Source organism: Palaemon carinicauda, chromosome 31 (assembly GCF_036898095.1).
Source record: "Palaemon carinicauda isolate YSFRI2023 chromosome 31, ASM3689809v2, whole genome shotgun sequence".
NCBI classification, from domain to species: domain Eukaryota; kingdom Metazoa; phylum Arthropoda; class Malacostraca; order Decapoda; family Palaemonidae; genus Palaemon; species Palaemon carinicauda.
In genome coordinates, this window is record NC_090755.1 from 10,730,354 (window position 1) to 10,748,641 (window position 18,288).

The 18,288-nt window shown below is 36.6% G+C and overlaps 2 protein-coding genes across 2 annotated transcripts in view; one reads left to right on the plus strand and one right to left on the minus strand.

Moving 5' to 3' along the window:
* The window catches only part of LOC137624269 (uncharacterized), a 148,365-nt gene extending 137,824 nt beyond the window's left edge, over positions 1-10,541 (minus strand). Inside the window, 3 exon segments of the mRNA XM_068354807.1 lie at positions 7,390-9,057; positions 9,189-9,349; positions 10,472-10,541. Of these exon segments, the coding sequence (XP_068210908.1) occupies positions 7,390-9,057; positions 9,189-9,329 (1,809 nt within the window). The 5' untranslated portion in view covers positions 9,330-9,349; positions 10,472-10,541.
* Positions 10,542-12,066: 1,525 nt separating this feature from the next.
* LOC137624270 (protein lin-9 homolog) overlaps positions 12,067-18,288 on the plus strand; it is a 66,322-nt gene continuing 60,100 nt past the window's right edge. The window contains 1 exon segment of the mRNA XM_068354808.1: positions 12,067-12,136. Coding sequence (XP_068210909.1) covers positions 12,082-12,136 — 55 coding nt within the window. The 5' untranslated portion in view covers positions 12,067-12,081.

Sequence of the window (18,288 nt, forward strand, 5' to 3'; positions counted from 1 at the left end):
GGATCAACTTCACTTTTTAAACTAATTACGTATATTGTCATGAAGAAAATTGAAGAGGAAGGAAACGGTTTCAGAAATCAATTGATAAAGGTAGAATCATTATTTTTTGCAGGTGATGCCATAATAATTGCAGAGGATATACATAATGCAAAGCGTAACATCAGATATTAGTAGAAACTGGTAAAAAAATGTGGGTTAGAAATTGATAAAGAAAAGAGTAATATTATGATTTACAATATGAAAGAAAAGCCAGATAACATAGAGGAAATCAAAGTAGTAGAAAGTTTAACATACTTAGGAATAAAGCTAGGCAATAATAGGAATATATTTAAAACTCAGAAAAGGGCAATGACAGAAAAAGGCACAAAAAAAAAAAATAGCTAATCTAACATATTCAGTTATAGAGAATAGTTGCAATAAAGTAATGATAGGAAAAACGTTCTTGAAAAAGTATTGCTTTACCATCTATTTTGTATGGAACAAGTATTATAAATCTAACAGAAACTGAAATAGAGAAACTACAAAGAATAGAGAATGGGGTATACAGGGATATTTTAGGTGCCACTAAAAGCACAGCTAATACTACTCTAAGAGGGGAGGTAGGTGCATCTTCCATGAAAGCAAGGGTGATGGATGGGAAGCTGCAGTACTTAAATCGTACCCTGAATGGGAAGAAGGAAATACTGAAAACAATTATCCTGGATATCCAAGAAAAAAAGAAGGAAGATGGTGGAAACAACCTGCAAAGTATTTGGAAGAATTAAGTTTAGGCATAAGACAGATAAGAAGAATGAACAAGGCAGAAATTAAATTGGAAACCAGAAAGTGGGATACTGAAAAGTAAAAAGAAATAGAAAGTAAAGCGAGCTTAGAAATATATAGAACGTGGAAGAAAGAAGAGTTAATTTATGACAATACATTTGCTTCAGTGATATTTTTTAGAGCAAGAACTAATACTAAATATTGTAAACAGACACAATGGGGGACTGTAAACTATTTTTTTGTGAAAATGGAGAGGAAAATTGGATACATTTTTTGTTGGTTTGCCAGGAATATAGAAAAGAAGGGAATGAAATAATTGAGCTACAATAACCATACGAGGTAGACCTAAAGAAAATAGTAGGAATATTTTTATTCAGTGAAATAAATATAGAAAAGAAAAAAAAAAAGAAGTATTAAACCTGATGTGGAAGAAAAGACAAAGCAGTGTAAGAAGATAAACTTTAGAGGTGTTGTTGTAAAGGCTATGCCTCACCCCAGAACCTGAACCATTCTAAGCCCAAAATTAGGACAGGTAATGAATGTAGACATAAGTTTAGGTTCGCTGAAAAATCCTAGCAGGGATCTGTCTGCATTTATAGGTAGGGCAATGCGTATAAAAGAAGAATGTAAGAAGTCCAAACTGACCACAATAGGTTGCCAAAACTGATGATAGCAAGGTGTTATCCTATCTAATTTCAAGGTAGAATGGAATTAAAGTAAAGATTGAGAATCTCATTACGGTAGTAATTGATTTAAGGCACAGATAATATAAACTTAAAAACAATACTAAGAATAAGCTTAATAATAAGGATAAGAATAGGGAAGTGGGGAATATGGGGAAAGGAAGAGTACCCCTGGATACAATCCAGTTTATAGCTCAAAGGCAGGTACTCGGGATGGGAAAGATTAAGGAAAAAGGGAGGAAGAGAAGTACAGGAGAAGAATAAAAGAGAGGGGAAGACCCTCTTGCGATATTAGGGAATTGGTTACTATTATATGATAGAATAAGCTTAGAAGCTTTGCACGCAATAAGGAACCAGGAACCAGAAACATGATTGACCTCGCTTTATACTGGATATCAATAATTCCACAGCCACCTCTTAATTTTGACAAAAACATAGTTATCTTTGCAACAGGTTCACAGTTGCTGCTCCACAAATATTTGAAAATACTTTTCAGAATTCGTTTTACGTAATCCAATGGAACTGGGTATACACGTAGCCGATGTAGGCTACCGTATACCACAATTTTGCAAGAATTTTACAATTTACAATTATTGCTCTTTGAAATATTGTTAATCTTCGGTTATGAGATATAGTTGGTATAGTTGTTTTAAAATATATAGCAGGAAATAATCTTTTAGCCTATATATGTTACCGGGAACTTTGCACAAAGAAAAGATTATGAAATATGTTTCTCTCTTAGGGTCAATTTATTCGATAGTAACGAATTTTCAACATTATTTAAATTAGCAGTTGAAGAATTACAAAGAAAATAAATATTTTTATGACAAAGATGGAGCATAGTGTCATCGGCAAAAAAAAAAAAAAAGTATGGAGTTTAATCTGCCCACTGAGCGAGGTAAGTCAGTAATATAGGTGAGGAAAAATAACGTTCCTAAGACTGATCACTGAGGAACACCATAATGTTTCAGCTTTTGAAGTAGTATATCAGGAGATACAGTATCATAGACCTTGCTCAAATCCGAAAAGCCCGCACCAAGGTATTTCATTTTTATTCATTGCATTATAAATATTTTCAAGAAGGTCATGAACTATACAAAAGTTTTTCGAATATTTTATTCAACAAAGGAATGCAGCTAATTGGTCTATTGTTATTAACATCTGATATGTCACCAGATTTGTGTAACATAGTCACACACGCAATTTTCAAAATGCCAGGATAGATACCAGCATCTAAACAAAGGTTGAATAGCATAGATATAGGAAAGGCAAGTAGGTTAGTTAACATTGTTCTTATATAATCTTGTAGGAGGAGAATGAATATTTTCTTTTTTTGTTTTTCAGTTCTTTTATAATGTTTATCACTTCAAATGGAGATGAAGGGGTAAAAAAAAAACTAGACTGCTGATTTGAGGGAGGCAAATAGGTATGAAAATCTAAGTTAATATTTTGGCTGCTATAATTACCCAATTTCATTCTTCGGCACAGATTATGTTTGATATTAATTGATTTAAGAATTTCTTTGGAAATCCACCTATTCATCAACCTTTTACTAATAAAAAATTTTGTTTTTAGGGGAAAACACTCATTGAAGAAACTGTCAATCTTGTCAACGAAGGAGGCCACACCTACCTGAGGATTTAAGGAGGCTTGGCCGTATTCTGCTGACCAGTCTTTACCCAGGAGTAGTTCTGTAAATTTTCTAACCTATATATCACCAATTTGTCTAAATTGAATTCTTATTTCGTCATTCTTGTTGCTTAGTGCAGGCAATAAAAGTCTACAGAAAATTTGGAAATGATAATTGATGTCAGCTAAAAAATATTCCAAGATTACGAGGTTATTGTTGGCCCAAACGTGTTCGATATAGGAAAGAGAGCCATTTGACTGTGTTGATCAGTCTCCATGTGGTCTCGCTTTCCCCTTCCCTCATTAGGCATGTAAGGACAGTGAGACGAGCTATCACCAACAACAACTGACGGTTTATAATAATAATAAGAATAGGGAAGTGGGGAAAATGGGGAAAGGAAGAGTACCCCTGGATACAAGCCAGTTTATAGCTCAAAGGCAGGTACTCGGGATGGGAAAGATTAAGGAAATAGGGAGAAAGAGAAGAATAAAAGAGAGGGGCAGACCCTCTTGCGATATTAGGGAATTGGTATTATTATTTGTTTCTCAAACCGTGCGAGAATATAATACAAGGTGCAGACGGAAATGTAGCATGCGCGCTGGCGCCAATCTGGCTTGAACCAACCGCCATAATATGTGTTTTATCACACGTACAAATACTTGAAATACAAGTCAATAGAAATATGTAGCAAAATGATAAATACATAAAATTGTAGCTCTGAGGGAGCGGAATAAATATATACAGTTCGCCACAGTGTGGTGAAAAGAGAATTTAAATGAAATGGAGAATTCGATGAGAATGCTGGATGACGGAGCGAGCGATGTCCTTATAGGCAGATGTTAAAATCCCAAGTGACAACAGTATTCCCAGGAAGATACCTGGTCTTGTAAGAACCGCCTCTAGCGAGTCAAAAATATTTTCGTCACCTGGACGCCTAATACGCCTATACATACCTAAGATAAACAGCAGAAGGAGAGGAATTAAGAATAGAAACGGTTGTCCCGGCACTTTCAAAATTATCCATAGATATGCTTAACTCATCGATAGGTTTAAACAAAAAGTGAATCTTTAATAAATAAAAATACTCACACCGCCACCTCTCCGGCCCTCCCGATAATTATGAAAAGCTTTATACCCTGGAAGAGAATTATTATTATTATCAATTGCTAAGCTACAACCCTAGTTGGAAAAGCAGAATGCTATGAGCCCCAAGGGCTCCAACAGGGAAAATAGCCCAGTGAGGAAAGGAAGCAAGGAAGAATAAATATTTTAAGAACAGTAACATTAAAATAAATATCTCCTATATAAACTTTAAAAACTTTAACAAAACAAGAGGAAGAGTGGTAAGTTAGAATAGTGTGCCTGAGTGTACCCTCAAGCAAGAGAACTCTAACCCAAGACAGTGGAAGACCATGGTACAAAGGCTATGACACTACCGAAGAATAGAGAACAATGGTTTGATTTTGGAGTGTCGTCCTAGAAGAGCTGCTTACCATTGCTAAAGAGTCCCTTCTACCCTAACCAAGAGGAGAGTGACCACTGAACAATTACACTTCAGTAACCACTTGGTTGAAGAAGAATTGTTTGGTAATATGTGTTGTCAGGTGTATGAGGACATAGTAGAATATGTAAAGAATAGGCCATACTACTCTGTGTGTGTGAGTGTGTGTGTGTAGGCAAAGAGAAATTAAACCGTAACCAGATAAAAGTATCCAATGTACTAATGTCTGGCCAGTCAAAGGAACCCACAAGTCTCTAGCGGTAATATCTGAACGGGTGGCTGGTACCCTGGCCAACCAACTACCTAAAAATGCGTTTCTTCCTTAGCCCAAGTTTTAGTTAGCACTATAATATCAAATCATTTAAACAATGGTATAAAATTTACAGAAAAATACATCGGCTGCGTTCACAAAATCTACAAAGTTCCCATCAGGATTAACATTCATAAAATTTACAAAATTTATAAATTGGAAATGGGTAAATACTATGAAATGAGAGATAACGATATGGAAGACATGGGAAAACCTTCTATACAGAATGATAATAAAAATGCATGAACAACTAGCAAATACTTCAAATTGGGGCATACTAGCAAAAACATATAAATAGCCAGTAGCTTGTTAAGAATAGTGTTTCATAACATCATACACTTTGATGAAAAGAGCAGCAACAGGATTTTTTTTTTTTTGTAAATATAGAATGAAAATAAGAAAAATGAGAAATTAGGAGAAAGCAACCTTAAAAAGGAAATTAAGAATAGGATTATGACAAAGATATAGAAAACTATTGAATAGCATAAGAAAGGGATTTAAAAAAAAAAACGAGATGGCCCACAGCCTTACTTACTCTACTTACTTTGATGGCTGCTTTTCTGGTCCCATACAGCAGGGGAACCCCACTCTCTACAGGACTTCCACTGTCATTTTACCTTGTTCGTTCAGATTATTCAACGTTTCATATCGCGTATTGTTCATTTACTGTTAAATCGTCACTGTCAAAAGACTCATGAAATAAGAAAGTCTGCAGTTTCCTCTCGAAAGTCTTAATGTCTTCAATCATTCGAATGTTTCGTGGGAGCTTATTATATCAGAAAAAAAATGTTGTGGATGAGGCAAGGTTACGTAAATTTCAGGGGGAAAATACACAGGTGATGCGTGTGACCTATGCAAAGAAGTTAATATAGAACATTTATTATTCATGGCCAAAATTAGGAATGTTAAAAGCTTAAGATATAAAGGCCACCCATGAATGGCAGACGCAAGAGACAGTGCCCTAGCAAGCAGGACAATACCCAAGAGTCTGACCATATACATGTATGATCAGCACCCAAGCCCCGTCTCCACCCATGGTAGGACCAGGGAGGTCCAGGCAATGACTGCTGACCAGCTCATAAGGATGGTGAGGCTGCAGACGCTACAAGAATCTATTGGGCCTGAGCGAGTCTCGAACCCCAGTCCAACAGATTACCTGACAGGGACGTTTCCGATAGGCATTTAACTCGTATTTCCTATTAGTAGGCCTAACGCTGAGTTCTGAGTGTTGAAAATGAACGTGAAATTATCAATAGTTCAGTTATAATTCAGAGAGAGAGAGAGAGAGAGAGAGAGAGAGAGAGTCTCCGGAAGTAGCAAGTTATGCAGTGGACACCGTCTGTGAGAGAGAGAGAGAGAGAGAGAGATGCCTCATTTACACTATAATGCAGACTAGAGATATATTAAACTAGTAGCCTAAATGAAACAAAAGAATCACCAAAAAAAGAAGCAGAAATCGTATTGGTATGAAAATGAATCCAATAAAAACGAGGACACTCAGTAGCGCGCAGACCTCCGCCGCGGCAGCTTATTTCTTGACCTTCTGTTCGACCTTGACCCTTTGACCTTAACATGTATTAATTGGCGTGAATTTTTATACGCTCAAATAAAAAACAAGTTTGATGTCTCTGTGACAACGATGTCCAGACTAATGGCTGATTACGTGAATTGGACATTTTGCTTGACCGAGATCTTGACCTTTGACCTTGACCATCAAAACTTTAATAATTTCTACCTTTTTACATAAACATTGTGGCCAGGAAGCTGTTCACAAACAAACACACAACCAGGGATAAAACATAACCTCCTTCCAACCTCATTGAAGGAGGTGGAATGGTTTTACATAGAGATAATTGCTTTTAATCCTATTTATTTCTTACCCCTTTTCTTTGAGTTTTTTTTTTTTTTCATAAAAATATAATGAGGAAAGATAATAATTTGTGATGAATATAGATAATGAATGTTAGATAATAATAGCTTCTAGATTATATGCAACTGATATAGTAATAATGCATAATCAAGTATAACAAATAAGAGGTAATAAATATAGATAAAAATCATAATAAATATTAAAACATCTTTAATATCAAGATTTTTGTTTTAATTATTTTCATTAGTATTAGTATTGGTGATAGTGGTTCTAACGAAATTCGGCAAAAAAAAAAAAAAAGGCCTATCCCAATGCAAGACCCATATATCCACTCTAGGAAACTTATTATATATCAATTTTGTCCTTTTCCATTTTTTAAAGGGGTGGAGCCCACTACAGTGAGCTAACTACCATGCACAGTATAGCCTATGAAAAAAAAAGAATGAATAGCCTAGCCTATGGAATGAATGAATAAGGAATTTGGCTTTAAAACCAAGCCATTCAGCTCGGATACTAAATTTGACAATTAAATAGAAATTTTCTTCTAGACTTAGCCTACTTATGCAATAGATGAACATAATCTAGCCTAGACTAGGCTACAGATTTTGAAATATTAAAAAAAAAGTCCCTCACCTCTGGCTCCTTCTGGACGAATGGATAGGAGGCAGAATCAAACTCGAGCTCTTCTGCAATCTCGTCTGAATATTCAGATGAGTCGTCACAGAGTGCAGGATTGTCGATAGCCTCCTCATCACTGCTGCTCGCCTCAACTGGCTCAGACCTCCTCCTCTTAGCCGCCTGTCGTGCCTCCTGCTCTCTCTTCTCCTGCAACCTCCGCTTCTTCTCCTCTTTGGCTGCTTTCTTCTCCTCCTTGTCCCGCAGCTGGCTAAGAGCCTCCTCATCCTCAGTCAGGATGCAGGCGCGGATCTTCTTGCGCCCTCTAGCAGCAGGGCGGGGACGAGCCTTCGGGTAGGGCTGCACAGCTTCGGGAGTGACGTCGGGAATTGGAGGAGATGAAGGTGTTGGAGTTGGAGTCTGCCCAGGTTGGAGTGCTGCTTCAGGAGTGTTAGCCCTAGACGCTGAAGCAGAGAAGGCTGGTGACATCCTACCTATTCCAGATGGTCCAGGCTGAGGTTGGTCAGGCTCCGATAGAACTGGTGTCAAGGGTGCGGCAACAGTTTGTGGCAAATCATCATCATCATCAGGAGGGGCCTGCTCTGTGACTTCTGCCCCAGCAAACGCATCATCTGGAAAGATGTTGCGGTTGACGGGAAAGATGCCAGTAGCGCGAAACCCATTGGTGATGTTGGTGACATTACAAACCTTGTCCCAGGCCTTGCACGCCATCTCTGGCAACATATGTTCCGTGATGGGCACGTGAGGGTTTGAAAGTTTAAAATCGTCCTGAATGGATCGCAGGACAGACTTGAAGGGGCCAAAGACACTTACATCTAATGGCTGGAGTTTGGCTGTAGTATGAGGTGGCAGCGTGACAATTACGATGCCATGCTGTATCGCATACTCAACCACATGAATGCTCATGTGACACTCGGCATTGTCCATTATCAGCAGTATCTTATTCTCCACTGAAGAATAAGACACCTTATGGAGATGCTCGAGTGTCTGCACGAAACGCTCATGGTCCATCCAACCGTTAGCCTGCAAGAGCACTGTGGTTCCAGGAGTAGTCCCTCTCTGAAAATCAGCATTCATCTTCTTTCGTGCGATGATAAACACTGGAGGGAAACCATGCCCTGCAGCATTAACAATCCCCACGAAAGTCATATGATTGCCTCTCTCCCGAGCAACCTGCGAAGCAACAGGACGACCTCTCTCGCAAACAACCTTACATGGCTTCATCACAGTGGACAAGCCACTCTCATCCAAGTTGAAGATCCTGGCTGGCATGAAACTGTGTCGCTCGACAGCTTCCACGTAAGCCTTGAAGAAGACTTCAACGTTTACGCGGTTGAAAGCCATCGCGCGCGAAAGTGACATGCCCTCCGGAGCCTTCAATGCAAGCCTTGGATGACGGAACATATACCCGTAATACCAGTCACGGGTGGCCATACCTTCCCTCTTCCAGGCATCAGGAATAGACGGGCTGCCAACAGCCTCTGCATACTTCAGGATCATCCTCCTGAAAGCTCTCGTTGGCAGGCCGTAGAACATCCGCGCGATCTTGAAAGAGTATTCCTCGATCAAGCGTTCCTGCGCATCGGTGAAAACCTTTTTGACGTTCTGATGCTTAGGCACAAACGTCCTCCCATCACTCTCCTTGCTGGACCGAGTGAAAGCATCCTGAAAAAAATAAAACAAAGGTAAAGTGGGGAGCATAGGCCCGATAGGGTAGGCTAGCCTAAATGAAAAGTAGCCTAAAGTTCTTAGCCTACACATAGAATTTAAGAGGGCTTAGATTTATTCAAGCTTACCCCAAGAGTCGAAACTTTAACTCCAAAAAGGTTGCACACAGTGCGGATGCTACAACCAGTCTCTAGGCGGTGGTAAAATGCCTTCTCTAAGTTGGTCCTATCCGTGGTTAGGATGTTCCTTGGCTGGTAGTTGCGAGGCATGGCTGGGAGTCACGAAGGATCTGAAAGAGATAAATGGCATTAGAGACATAGGCTAGGCTAATGAATATTGTCTATAAGTTCATAATGAAAAAATATTTTGACCTTTTCAAAAACCCATAATTTATTAGTTTAGACAATCAATAACTTTATACGAGGTAATAAACAGTATTGATATTTGTTCCATGTTAAAATTCTATTGCCTGACCAATTAATAAATTTTAGAAAAATAAAAATTCTCCGTGTTCTCAACCCTGACAAACCTGTCCGAGTCGAGAACACGGACCTTGCATTTTTTAATAATTTTTAAAAATTAAAAAATTGGCCTAGGTTAAATATTTCAATTTGGAAGACTAAACACTATTGGGGGGCACATATTAATTCTAAAAAAAATTAATTTGCACAAAAAAAATAGCTCAAAACTGACTCTATGTTTGACTTTGGCAATCACCCATATTTAATTATTTTAAACCATCAATAATTTTATAAGAGTTAATATATAGTATTAATATTGGTTTTAGGTTAAAATGAGAGTGATTGACAGAGTCATTTAAAAAAAAAAAAATTATTGCTTCTTATACCTCCGTGTTCTCGACTCGGACAGCACGTGCACATTGTTCGAGTCGAGACCACGCACATAATTTTTTTAAAAATTTGTAAAAAATATAAACAATTGGCCTAGGTTAAATATTTCAATTTGGAAAAGTAAACACTAATGGGGGCACATATTAATGCTAAAAATAATTCACTTCCATCAATAAAACACTTCGAAAAATCACTCGATATTTAGCCGTGGCAAACACCCATTTCCAGCCTTTTCCATGGCTTTATCTCACATATGGTACATTATAGTTGTAAGAACTATGCAATCATTCACTTTTTAAGTGGTTTTTCCAGTACACTTAATTTGCATGAACTGTCAAAAATTGTCCGAGTTGAGAACACACCATAAAATTAATTAGCAGGCACCCCAAACCACTCCATTGTTGTTTAGGCACTCCGTATTATCACTGATTTTATGCCAATATGGCTATATTACATAACAAAACTTATCACAACTTGATCACGCCTTATTCGTGGTCATGGCACAATATATCCTGATGCCGAAAATTAAGATCGCGACCCCTTAAAATTGAAATTCTTACCTTGTTCACAAGCGGAGCGTTGGCGGGCAGGTTTGCAAATGGCGTCTAGTCAGGACCGCCCTCCCTCATACGTCATAGCTCTGACGTCATCTTAGGCTCGATCGTTCATTGGTTATTAAGACTGTCCGGGTCGTGAACACATCACCTTACTAGCCACTTACACGCCGGGACACTTTCAAGGTCGCAAAAAAAAAAGAAAATGTTCTCAGATTAGAGTTCCACAGCTTGCAAATACTGCTTAAACAGTTTGTATATTAAATATTCCATGCTATCTTTGAGAGAGAGAGAGAGAGAGAGAGAGAGAGAGAGAGAGAGAGAGAGAGAGAGAGAGAGAGCACGCATATCTTAACTATCTATCTATCTTATCTATCTATCTATATATATATATATATATATATATATATATATATATATATATATATATATATATATATATATATATATATATATATATATATATATATATATATATATATATATATATATATATATATATATATATATATATATATATATATATATATATATATATATATATATATATTATTTTACTTACCTCCATGGCATGAGCATAAAATAAGTATTCCAAAATTGTTCTAATAGACAGAAGTTTATTATATAGGTTGAAATTCCAAATTTTCCACCGACCCATTGCACATTTTGATCTTGAAATTACGAGTGAAGAAATCAAGTTAAAGTGGCGATCTGGCTTAATTCTTTACGATTTTGTTTTTTTTCGCTATTTTGTATTAATTCCCGAGATTTTTAATGCATTGGTGGGAAATATATAGTAACTGGCTTAGTTTCCAGTGTTGCCTATGTATTCTTATCAAGCGAACAAAAATGGAATTTCCCTATTGATAATAACACTAATTTTTATTTTCATAGCTTACCTAGTGGATGTCATTGTTAGTTTAAGCTGGCATTACAGAAGGAATTAAGTTATTCTTCCTGTAAAAGTTTGGAAAATAAAAATTCTATCAAATATGTAAACTTTACGGAAATCTAATTTCTGTATAGTTTGTGCCAACTAAATGAATTCACTTGGTGCTCAAGAATTTCCTCCAGAGCGTAGCATCTAAGGTTTATATATAGAAAATAGGTACATCATTAATTTTTTATAGAGTACTGAATGTTCTCTAGCCGTTCTTCTAGTACCTGTTTTATGCTACTAGACATTTAATAACCTTGAAACCGAACGCAAGGTGTATCTTATCTCGTATTATGATAAAGCTTGTGTTTATCATTTTCCATAGGACGCAAAGTTTGTCAGGAGGAATTCAATAGAATACGTCAATAGTTTCCATTGTGGGTATTTTGTCAAATCATTCTAGACTGGAGAATTCTGAATAGTTTGATATTTGTAGCATAAATGCTAATGATAAGTTAGAGCGACTGCAGGCATGGATAGCGCTTGGGGCCAAGTGGCAAGTGTTGTGTAATGAATTATCGAAAATTCGTAGCTGTTTACCTATTTTCATTTTTATTTTTATTTTATAATTTTATTTTTCACGTAAATCCCGCTTCTGACGAGTTATTATCGGTCCATTTTTCGAAAAAAGAGAAAAAAGGACGAAATCGCGAACCGGATCGACCGCGCCTTACCCACAATGCAATGGGAGTGGCAGCCACATAATATGGCGGACACTCTTGAAAGCGAATTAGGTAAATTTCGAGTTATTTTCGCGTATTGAGTGCATTTGTCCGTCGAATCGACTGTTGCCGCGAGTGAAAATGACGATGGTGCCCCTGTGAAGTGATAGATATTAGGGTCGAAGGCTAAAATGGCCGAAGTGATGTCCGTAGTGCATATGTGGTTCTAGTCTGTGTTTACATTTCGCTCTCCGGGAACCCCAATGGCGTAATACTCAAAATGCTAAATTTTCGAAATTTCCTGCAGAAGGTCTCCCGTGTATACCTCGCCCTAGGGCGACGGCTCCTCCCTCCATTCCCTTTGATTTTAATTCTTATTTACGAGTTATCCCCTGTTAATTTAGGTAAAATTCTACATAAGTCACGGTCTCATGCAGACTTCGAGTCTTCGAGTCTGACCTCGATTTTGAGGCCTTGACTTTTAATGTCCGTTTGAGCTAAATCCCTTTAAGTCCTTTTTAAGGCCCGTAACTGTTGGGATCAAAGGCTTAATGGATTTGGTTTCTGATAAGGCTGCTTCACGCCGCCCGATGTATTTCAATTTAATTAATAGTCGTCATAGAGAGATTAGGCAAGCCTAGGGTTGGGGCTAATGTAAGCCATACGTAGCATTTTTATTATTATTATTACTTGCTAAGCTAGAACCCTAGTTGGAAAAGCAGGATGCTGTAAGCTCAAAGGCTCCAACAGGGAAAATAGCCCAGTGAGGAAAGGAAAAGGGGAAAAATTAAATATTTTAAAAAGAGTAACATTAAATTTGATATCTCCTTTATAAACTTTAACAAAACAAGAGGCAGAGAAATTAGATAGAATAGTATGCCTGAGTGTACCCTTAAGCAAGAGAACTCTAACCCAAGACAGTAGAAGACCATGGTACAAGGTCTTAACTGATTATAGTTGAAAAGTTTTATCGTTATATATTATATGGCCGTCTTTTTGGGGTCTCTTAGTTTGTGTGTGTTAGGTCTTTCTGTCATTTTTAATCAGGTGTTTTCTTTATAACTTGTATTATTGTATTGTATACTCAGGCACTCTTCTATCTCATTTCTTTTGTTTTTTTATGAAGTTTTATTATTTATATATGAAAGATTTATTTGAATTTTGTTACTGTTCATAAAATAATTTACTTGGATTGTTAATTACTTCTCTTGTAGTTTGTTTATATCCTTGTTTACTTTCCTCACTGGGCTATTTTTCCCTGTTTGAGCCCTTGGGCTTATATCATCTGTTTTTTCCAACTAGGGTTGCAGCTTAGCTAATAATGGTGATAATAATTATAAATCTTATTCATTACATATATATTGCCCAAATTACTGTTTAGAGACACAGTGGTTTTGATGAGTAAGAAGACAAAGTCCAAGGTTAGGTTCAAGTAATCGAATTAGGGATGGTTGCCAAAGATTAGCTCCGATGATGAATAATGCCTGCGTTCTAGCTTACTTTAGTGGGTGGGATTTGAAGGTTTTGTTTACTTGGGAGTGTGTCAAACACTATTATTATTATTATTACAACCCTATACTTAATTTTTTTTAAAGAGGCGCTTTTGTGCCGACTCGCAGCGGTGCCCTCATAGCTCGGAAAAGTTTCCTGCTATCTGATTGTTTAGAATTATCTTGTCCAACCAATCAGCAATCAGGAAACTTTTCAGAGCTAAAAGGGCACCCCTGCGAGTTGGTGCGAATCTGCCTCGCTAAAAAAATTGTCTATTGTTGGAAAAGCAGAATGCTACGAGTCCAAGCGCTCCAACGGGGAAAAATAGCTCAGTGAGGAAAGGAAATAAGGAAATAGATCAGTATGAAAAATAATTGATTAGTAAATCTAAAAACCAGTAACATAAAAACACATTTGATACAAAATCTATAAAAAAAGACTTATGTCAGCCTGTTCATCATAAAAACAATCCCTGCAATTACCTTAGTCACACACTGTACATCCTTTTAAGTATTTGAAGAACCAAGTTTTTGTAAGACTACGGATCATCAGTCCTTCTTATTCCAAAATGGGGCCTTGTACAATCTTGAAATCTCCAGAACCCATAGTCAAGGCGAATCTTGAGCACCAGTAACTAGAAGTCATCTGTAACTAGTTTTGTGTTGTTAACACGATTTTTTAACTCCCTTCACTGTCTTGGATTAGAGTTCTCTTGTTTTTGGGTACATTTGGGCATTCTGATATATGTTATTTCTCTTCCATTAGTTTTCTTTGAAGTCTTAATAGTTTATATTGTATATAAAAGATCTTATTTAATGTTGTGACTGTTTTATGAATATTTTATTTTGATTGTTTATTACTTTGCTTGCTGTTATTTATTAACTTGTTTCCTTTCCTCATTGGTCTATTTTTCCTTATTATTATTATTATTATTACTATCCAAGCTACAACCCTAGTTGGAAAAGCAAGATGCTATAAGCCCAAGGGCTCCAACAGGGAAAAATAGCCCAGTGAGGAAAGGAAATAAATAAATGAAGAGAACAAATTAACAATAAATCATTCTAAAATAAGCCCTTGGGCTTATAGCCTCTTGCTTTTCTAACTAAGGTTATAGCATGCTTTTACTAATAATAGTAATAATAATAATAATCAATAATGATAATGATGTTGTTTAGAAAATTTCTTGATTACTTTGAACATCCAGTTTGATAATAAGTCATTGCACATATCTTGAAGAATTATTCTACTTTTAATAAACAGCCCATTTAGTTAAGTAATTTCTATTATGTTTTGTAACACTCTAATTGTATTTTATGAAAGTTATCCCCCATATATAATAAACAGAAAGTGTCCATGGTACAGAGGCACTACCCTAGACAAGAGAACAATGGTTTGATTTTGGAGTGTCCTTCTTCTAGAAGAGCTGCTTACCATAGCTAAAGAGTCTCTTCTACCCTTACCAAGAGGAAAGAGCCAATGAACAGCTTTAAATTTGCTCAATGCCTCTGATAATTTTGATAGACCAATAGCGTAATCCCAGGAGAGGCGTGTCTGTACTGATATAAGCAAGTAGCGTAGAGTACTGCTTATTGATGGGGATGAAATCCTGCTTGAAAATAAGTCAGGATAGATGATGCAAAATGAGGTGTAAGAGTTATGTAGTTCCATATGAGTGTTTTTTATTGCCATAGGATTATGATCTTGGAAATGCAATTTGTGTGATAGAACCAAGCATTAAAATATTGTACAGTATACTGTTCTAGTTATAATTACCAGACTAGTCTCTAGGTTATCTACTTTGAAGATCATTGAGGTTGTTAGAAATTACTGAACCATAGATCTTGATTTATGTATCCTGACGGCCAGTTCATGTTTAGAAGGAAGCTTATTTTTTTTTTTTTTTTTTTTTTTTACTTCAAACATTTTAGAATTATCCCGATAAATATTAGACAACTTTAATACTGGTTTTGATTCCAAACTTGTTCTTATAGACCTAATTGCAGTTTTCACTTAAGCATTTAAACAATTTTATATAAACCAATTAATGTCATTATCGGGGGCTGCTTTACAGGATTTTCTTTGGTGGTGTTTCTAACGATGTGTTAATTATCATGGTTTTTGGAGTCTTTATTGCTCATGCTTCATAAGTACCTGGTCAAATGATTGTTGATCTTGGTATGTGGTTTAGAAACTGACCACCTTCACGCCATACATTTTACTATACCTCTGTACGCCTGAAATTTCTTATTAAAATCAAGCTATACTATATATCAGTTTATTGAGATCTATGTTACTGGATGAACATGAGTAATAGTATAACAATGAAACAATCTCCAATTCTGTAGTCCCAATTTGTTCTTCACAAATGCAATTTGAAGTGGTTCCAAGACTTGTTAGGAATATCGAATGAATCTGTTAAGTGTTACAGCCAGTGGAGACAATGTTGTTATGTTGCAAAATTGTGGTGATGAGGTTTCAAAGCAATACCATTTTAATCAGCCAGTTTTGTACAGTACTTTGTTACTCATAGTTCTCCATGATTAAGTAAAAATTTGTGATAATTCAAAATGTTTTTAATCCTTCGTGCATATTAAATCTGAAATTCATAAAAGTTTAGGGGGAACTTAGAGACTATTGTTGATTATTTTAAGCAGTTCGTACGTTATTTTTTCTTCCAAAGTAGGCTATGAGTAAAAGGAGTCTTTTAATAAGGTAGTTACAAGTATGAGTGATATGTTCAGGGAGAGTCCCTAGCACTCCGTGATTGAATCCTCACCTTTTCCTAAGTCTCTGTTGTTTGACAGTACAGGGACCTTGGCTTTGGTTATTTGAGTTTGTCTTTTGTTTGTGACGATACTGAGTTGATTTCATTTTCTCTTTTGGGTTGTTATGTCGGCGATCTAAAACATTGTGTTGTCCGCGACATGTGGTGAAAAGAGATTGTGAATCCCTATCTTATCAAAGTCAGAAAAGACATCCCCTATTAACCTAAGCTAAATAGTAATTTGAAAAAATATGCAATTCTGGATTTGCAGAGTGAAAAGAAAAGCTTTCGTCTGGGGCAATAGTGATGAGTAAAATGAAATTGCCTTACCCAAGCCATTATCATTGTCATACGCTGCCTTATAGGAGGGAAAACGGGAAATTTGAAATTCTAGGATAGGTGTCAACCTTTTAGGTAGTTCAGAGACAAGGGATTTATTATTGAAATTCCATTTATCAATGATTATCTATGTACTACTCTGCTGTAAGGGAAGGCAAGGCTGACTATGTTTGAATATCCTGTGAACGGGTAATTATTTGGGAGGTTTGTATGAATTTTACATGACATTAATCTTTAAGGAGAGCTATTGTATGGAGCGTGAAGTATGGTCACCTAACCCAGGGATTAGAATGTTCAGCCCCAAATGGGAAAGGAGTAAAGCGCAGTTTTCAATATTAAACTTAGCCGGTGATCATATAGCTGTCAGCTCTGCTGCCCGACAGAAAAACCTAAGGACAAAATACGCCAGCGATCGCTATACAGGTGGGGGTGTACATCAACTGCGCCATCTGTCGAGCAGGTACTCAAGTACTCCATGTCAACACAGAACCAATTTTCTCTCTGTCGTGCCACTGGCAAGACCTACTAAATACGCTGTTACTAACTGGATTTGTTTTCACAACTATTTGGTGAAGTACACTATTCCAGTTTTGAGCTTTCGCTATGCAGGGGTTTTATCTTCATCTCAAAACTTGAACTCGTTTTGGATAGATTTAATTATGGTGACAAAGAGAGTATGGACTCTCTTTCACTTTTAAATGGCCGACCCTTCCCTTAGACGGAAGTGTGTTTAGGTTTTTAGTAATTTTGCTTAACACGTTATAGATCTATATATTTTATATCTCTCCGCCTTTATTAGGCCTCTTCGATTAACTTTCCTTTTATTATAAACATATAAAAATAAATTTTTATGTTTTGTTTATATGCGACCTTTCCTGATAGTAGGCGGTCCTAACTTGGAACCGAAGTTAATCAACGTTGAGCCCGTTATATCGTATTTAACCTTTAAAGAATTTAAAACTTTTTAAATTTAATGTTTTATGAAAGAATTTCTTTGATAGTCTCGTACTGTTTTCAAAGATGAACTAACGTTTAGTTTTTTAGACTACGCAGTTGTTGACGTTCAGGACGTTCAACATGCGCTCTATCGTTACGATAGAGAGAGAGTGTATCACGGTTTCACTTTGCAGTAAGAGTAAACCGATTCTGACGTTTCGTTCATTCTTTCTTAGCTTAAATGGTTTAAATTCTAAATTAAAGGAACTTTTTATTTGGAAAACCTTTCAGTTTTTTCCTTTAGTCAAATAACATGTTTTGACGATATATAATTGGGCTCTTCTCTCAGGTGCGAAATCAAGAGAGAAAGAGAGAGAGAGATAGAGACGGAGGGAGAGAGAGGAGAAAAAACGTTTCGTTCAAGCGGGTAACGTTGTTCTCGTTTTACTCTCCTCCCTAGTCGCTGTACGGGGAAGAAGGTAAAACGTTTCTAGGGTTTTATTCTTGTCCCCAGGCTATGTGCGGTGAGAGATTGTAAACGTAGTATTATTTGAACTAGTGTTTAGTCTCTTTCCCAGCCACTGAATTCTTTATCTTTATATATGTTTTCTGTTGCATTATACGACTGTTTTCGCAATTACTACCTTTTAATGAAGGGTAGGATTGCGTGTTTCAGGTAGAAATCAGTAAAAGT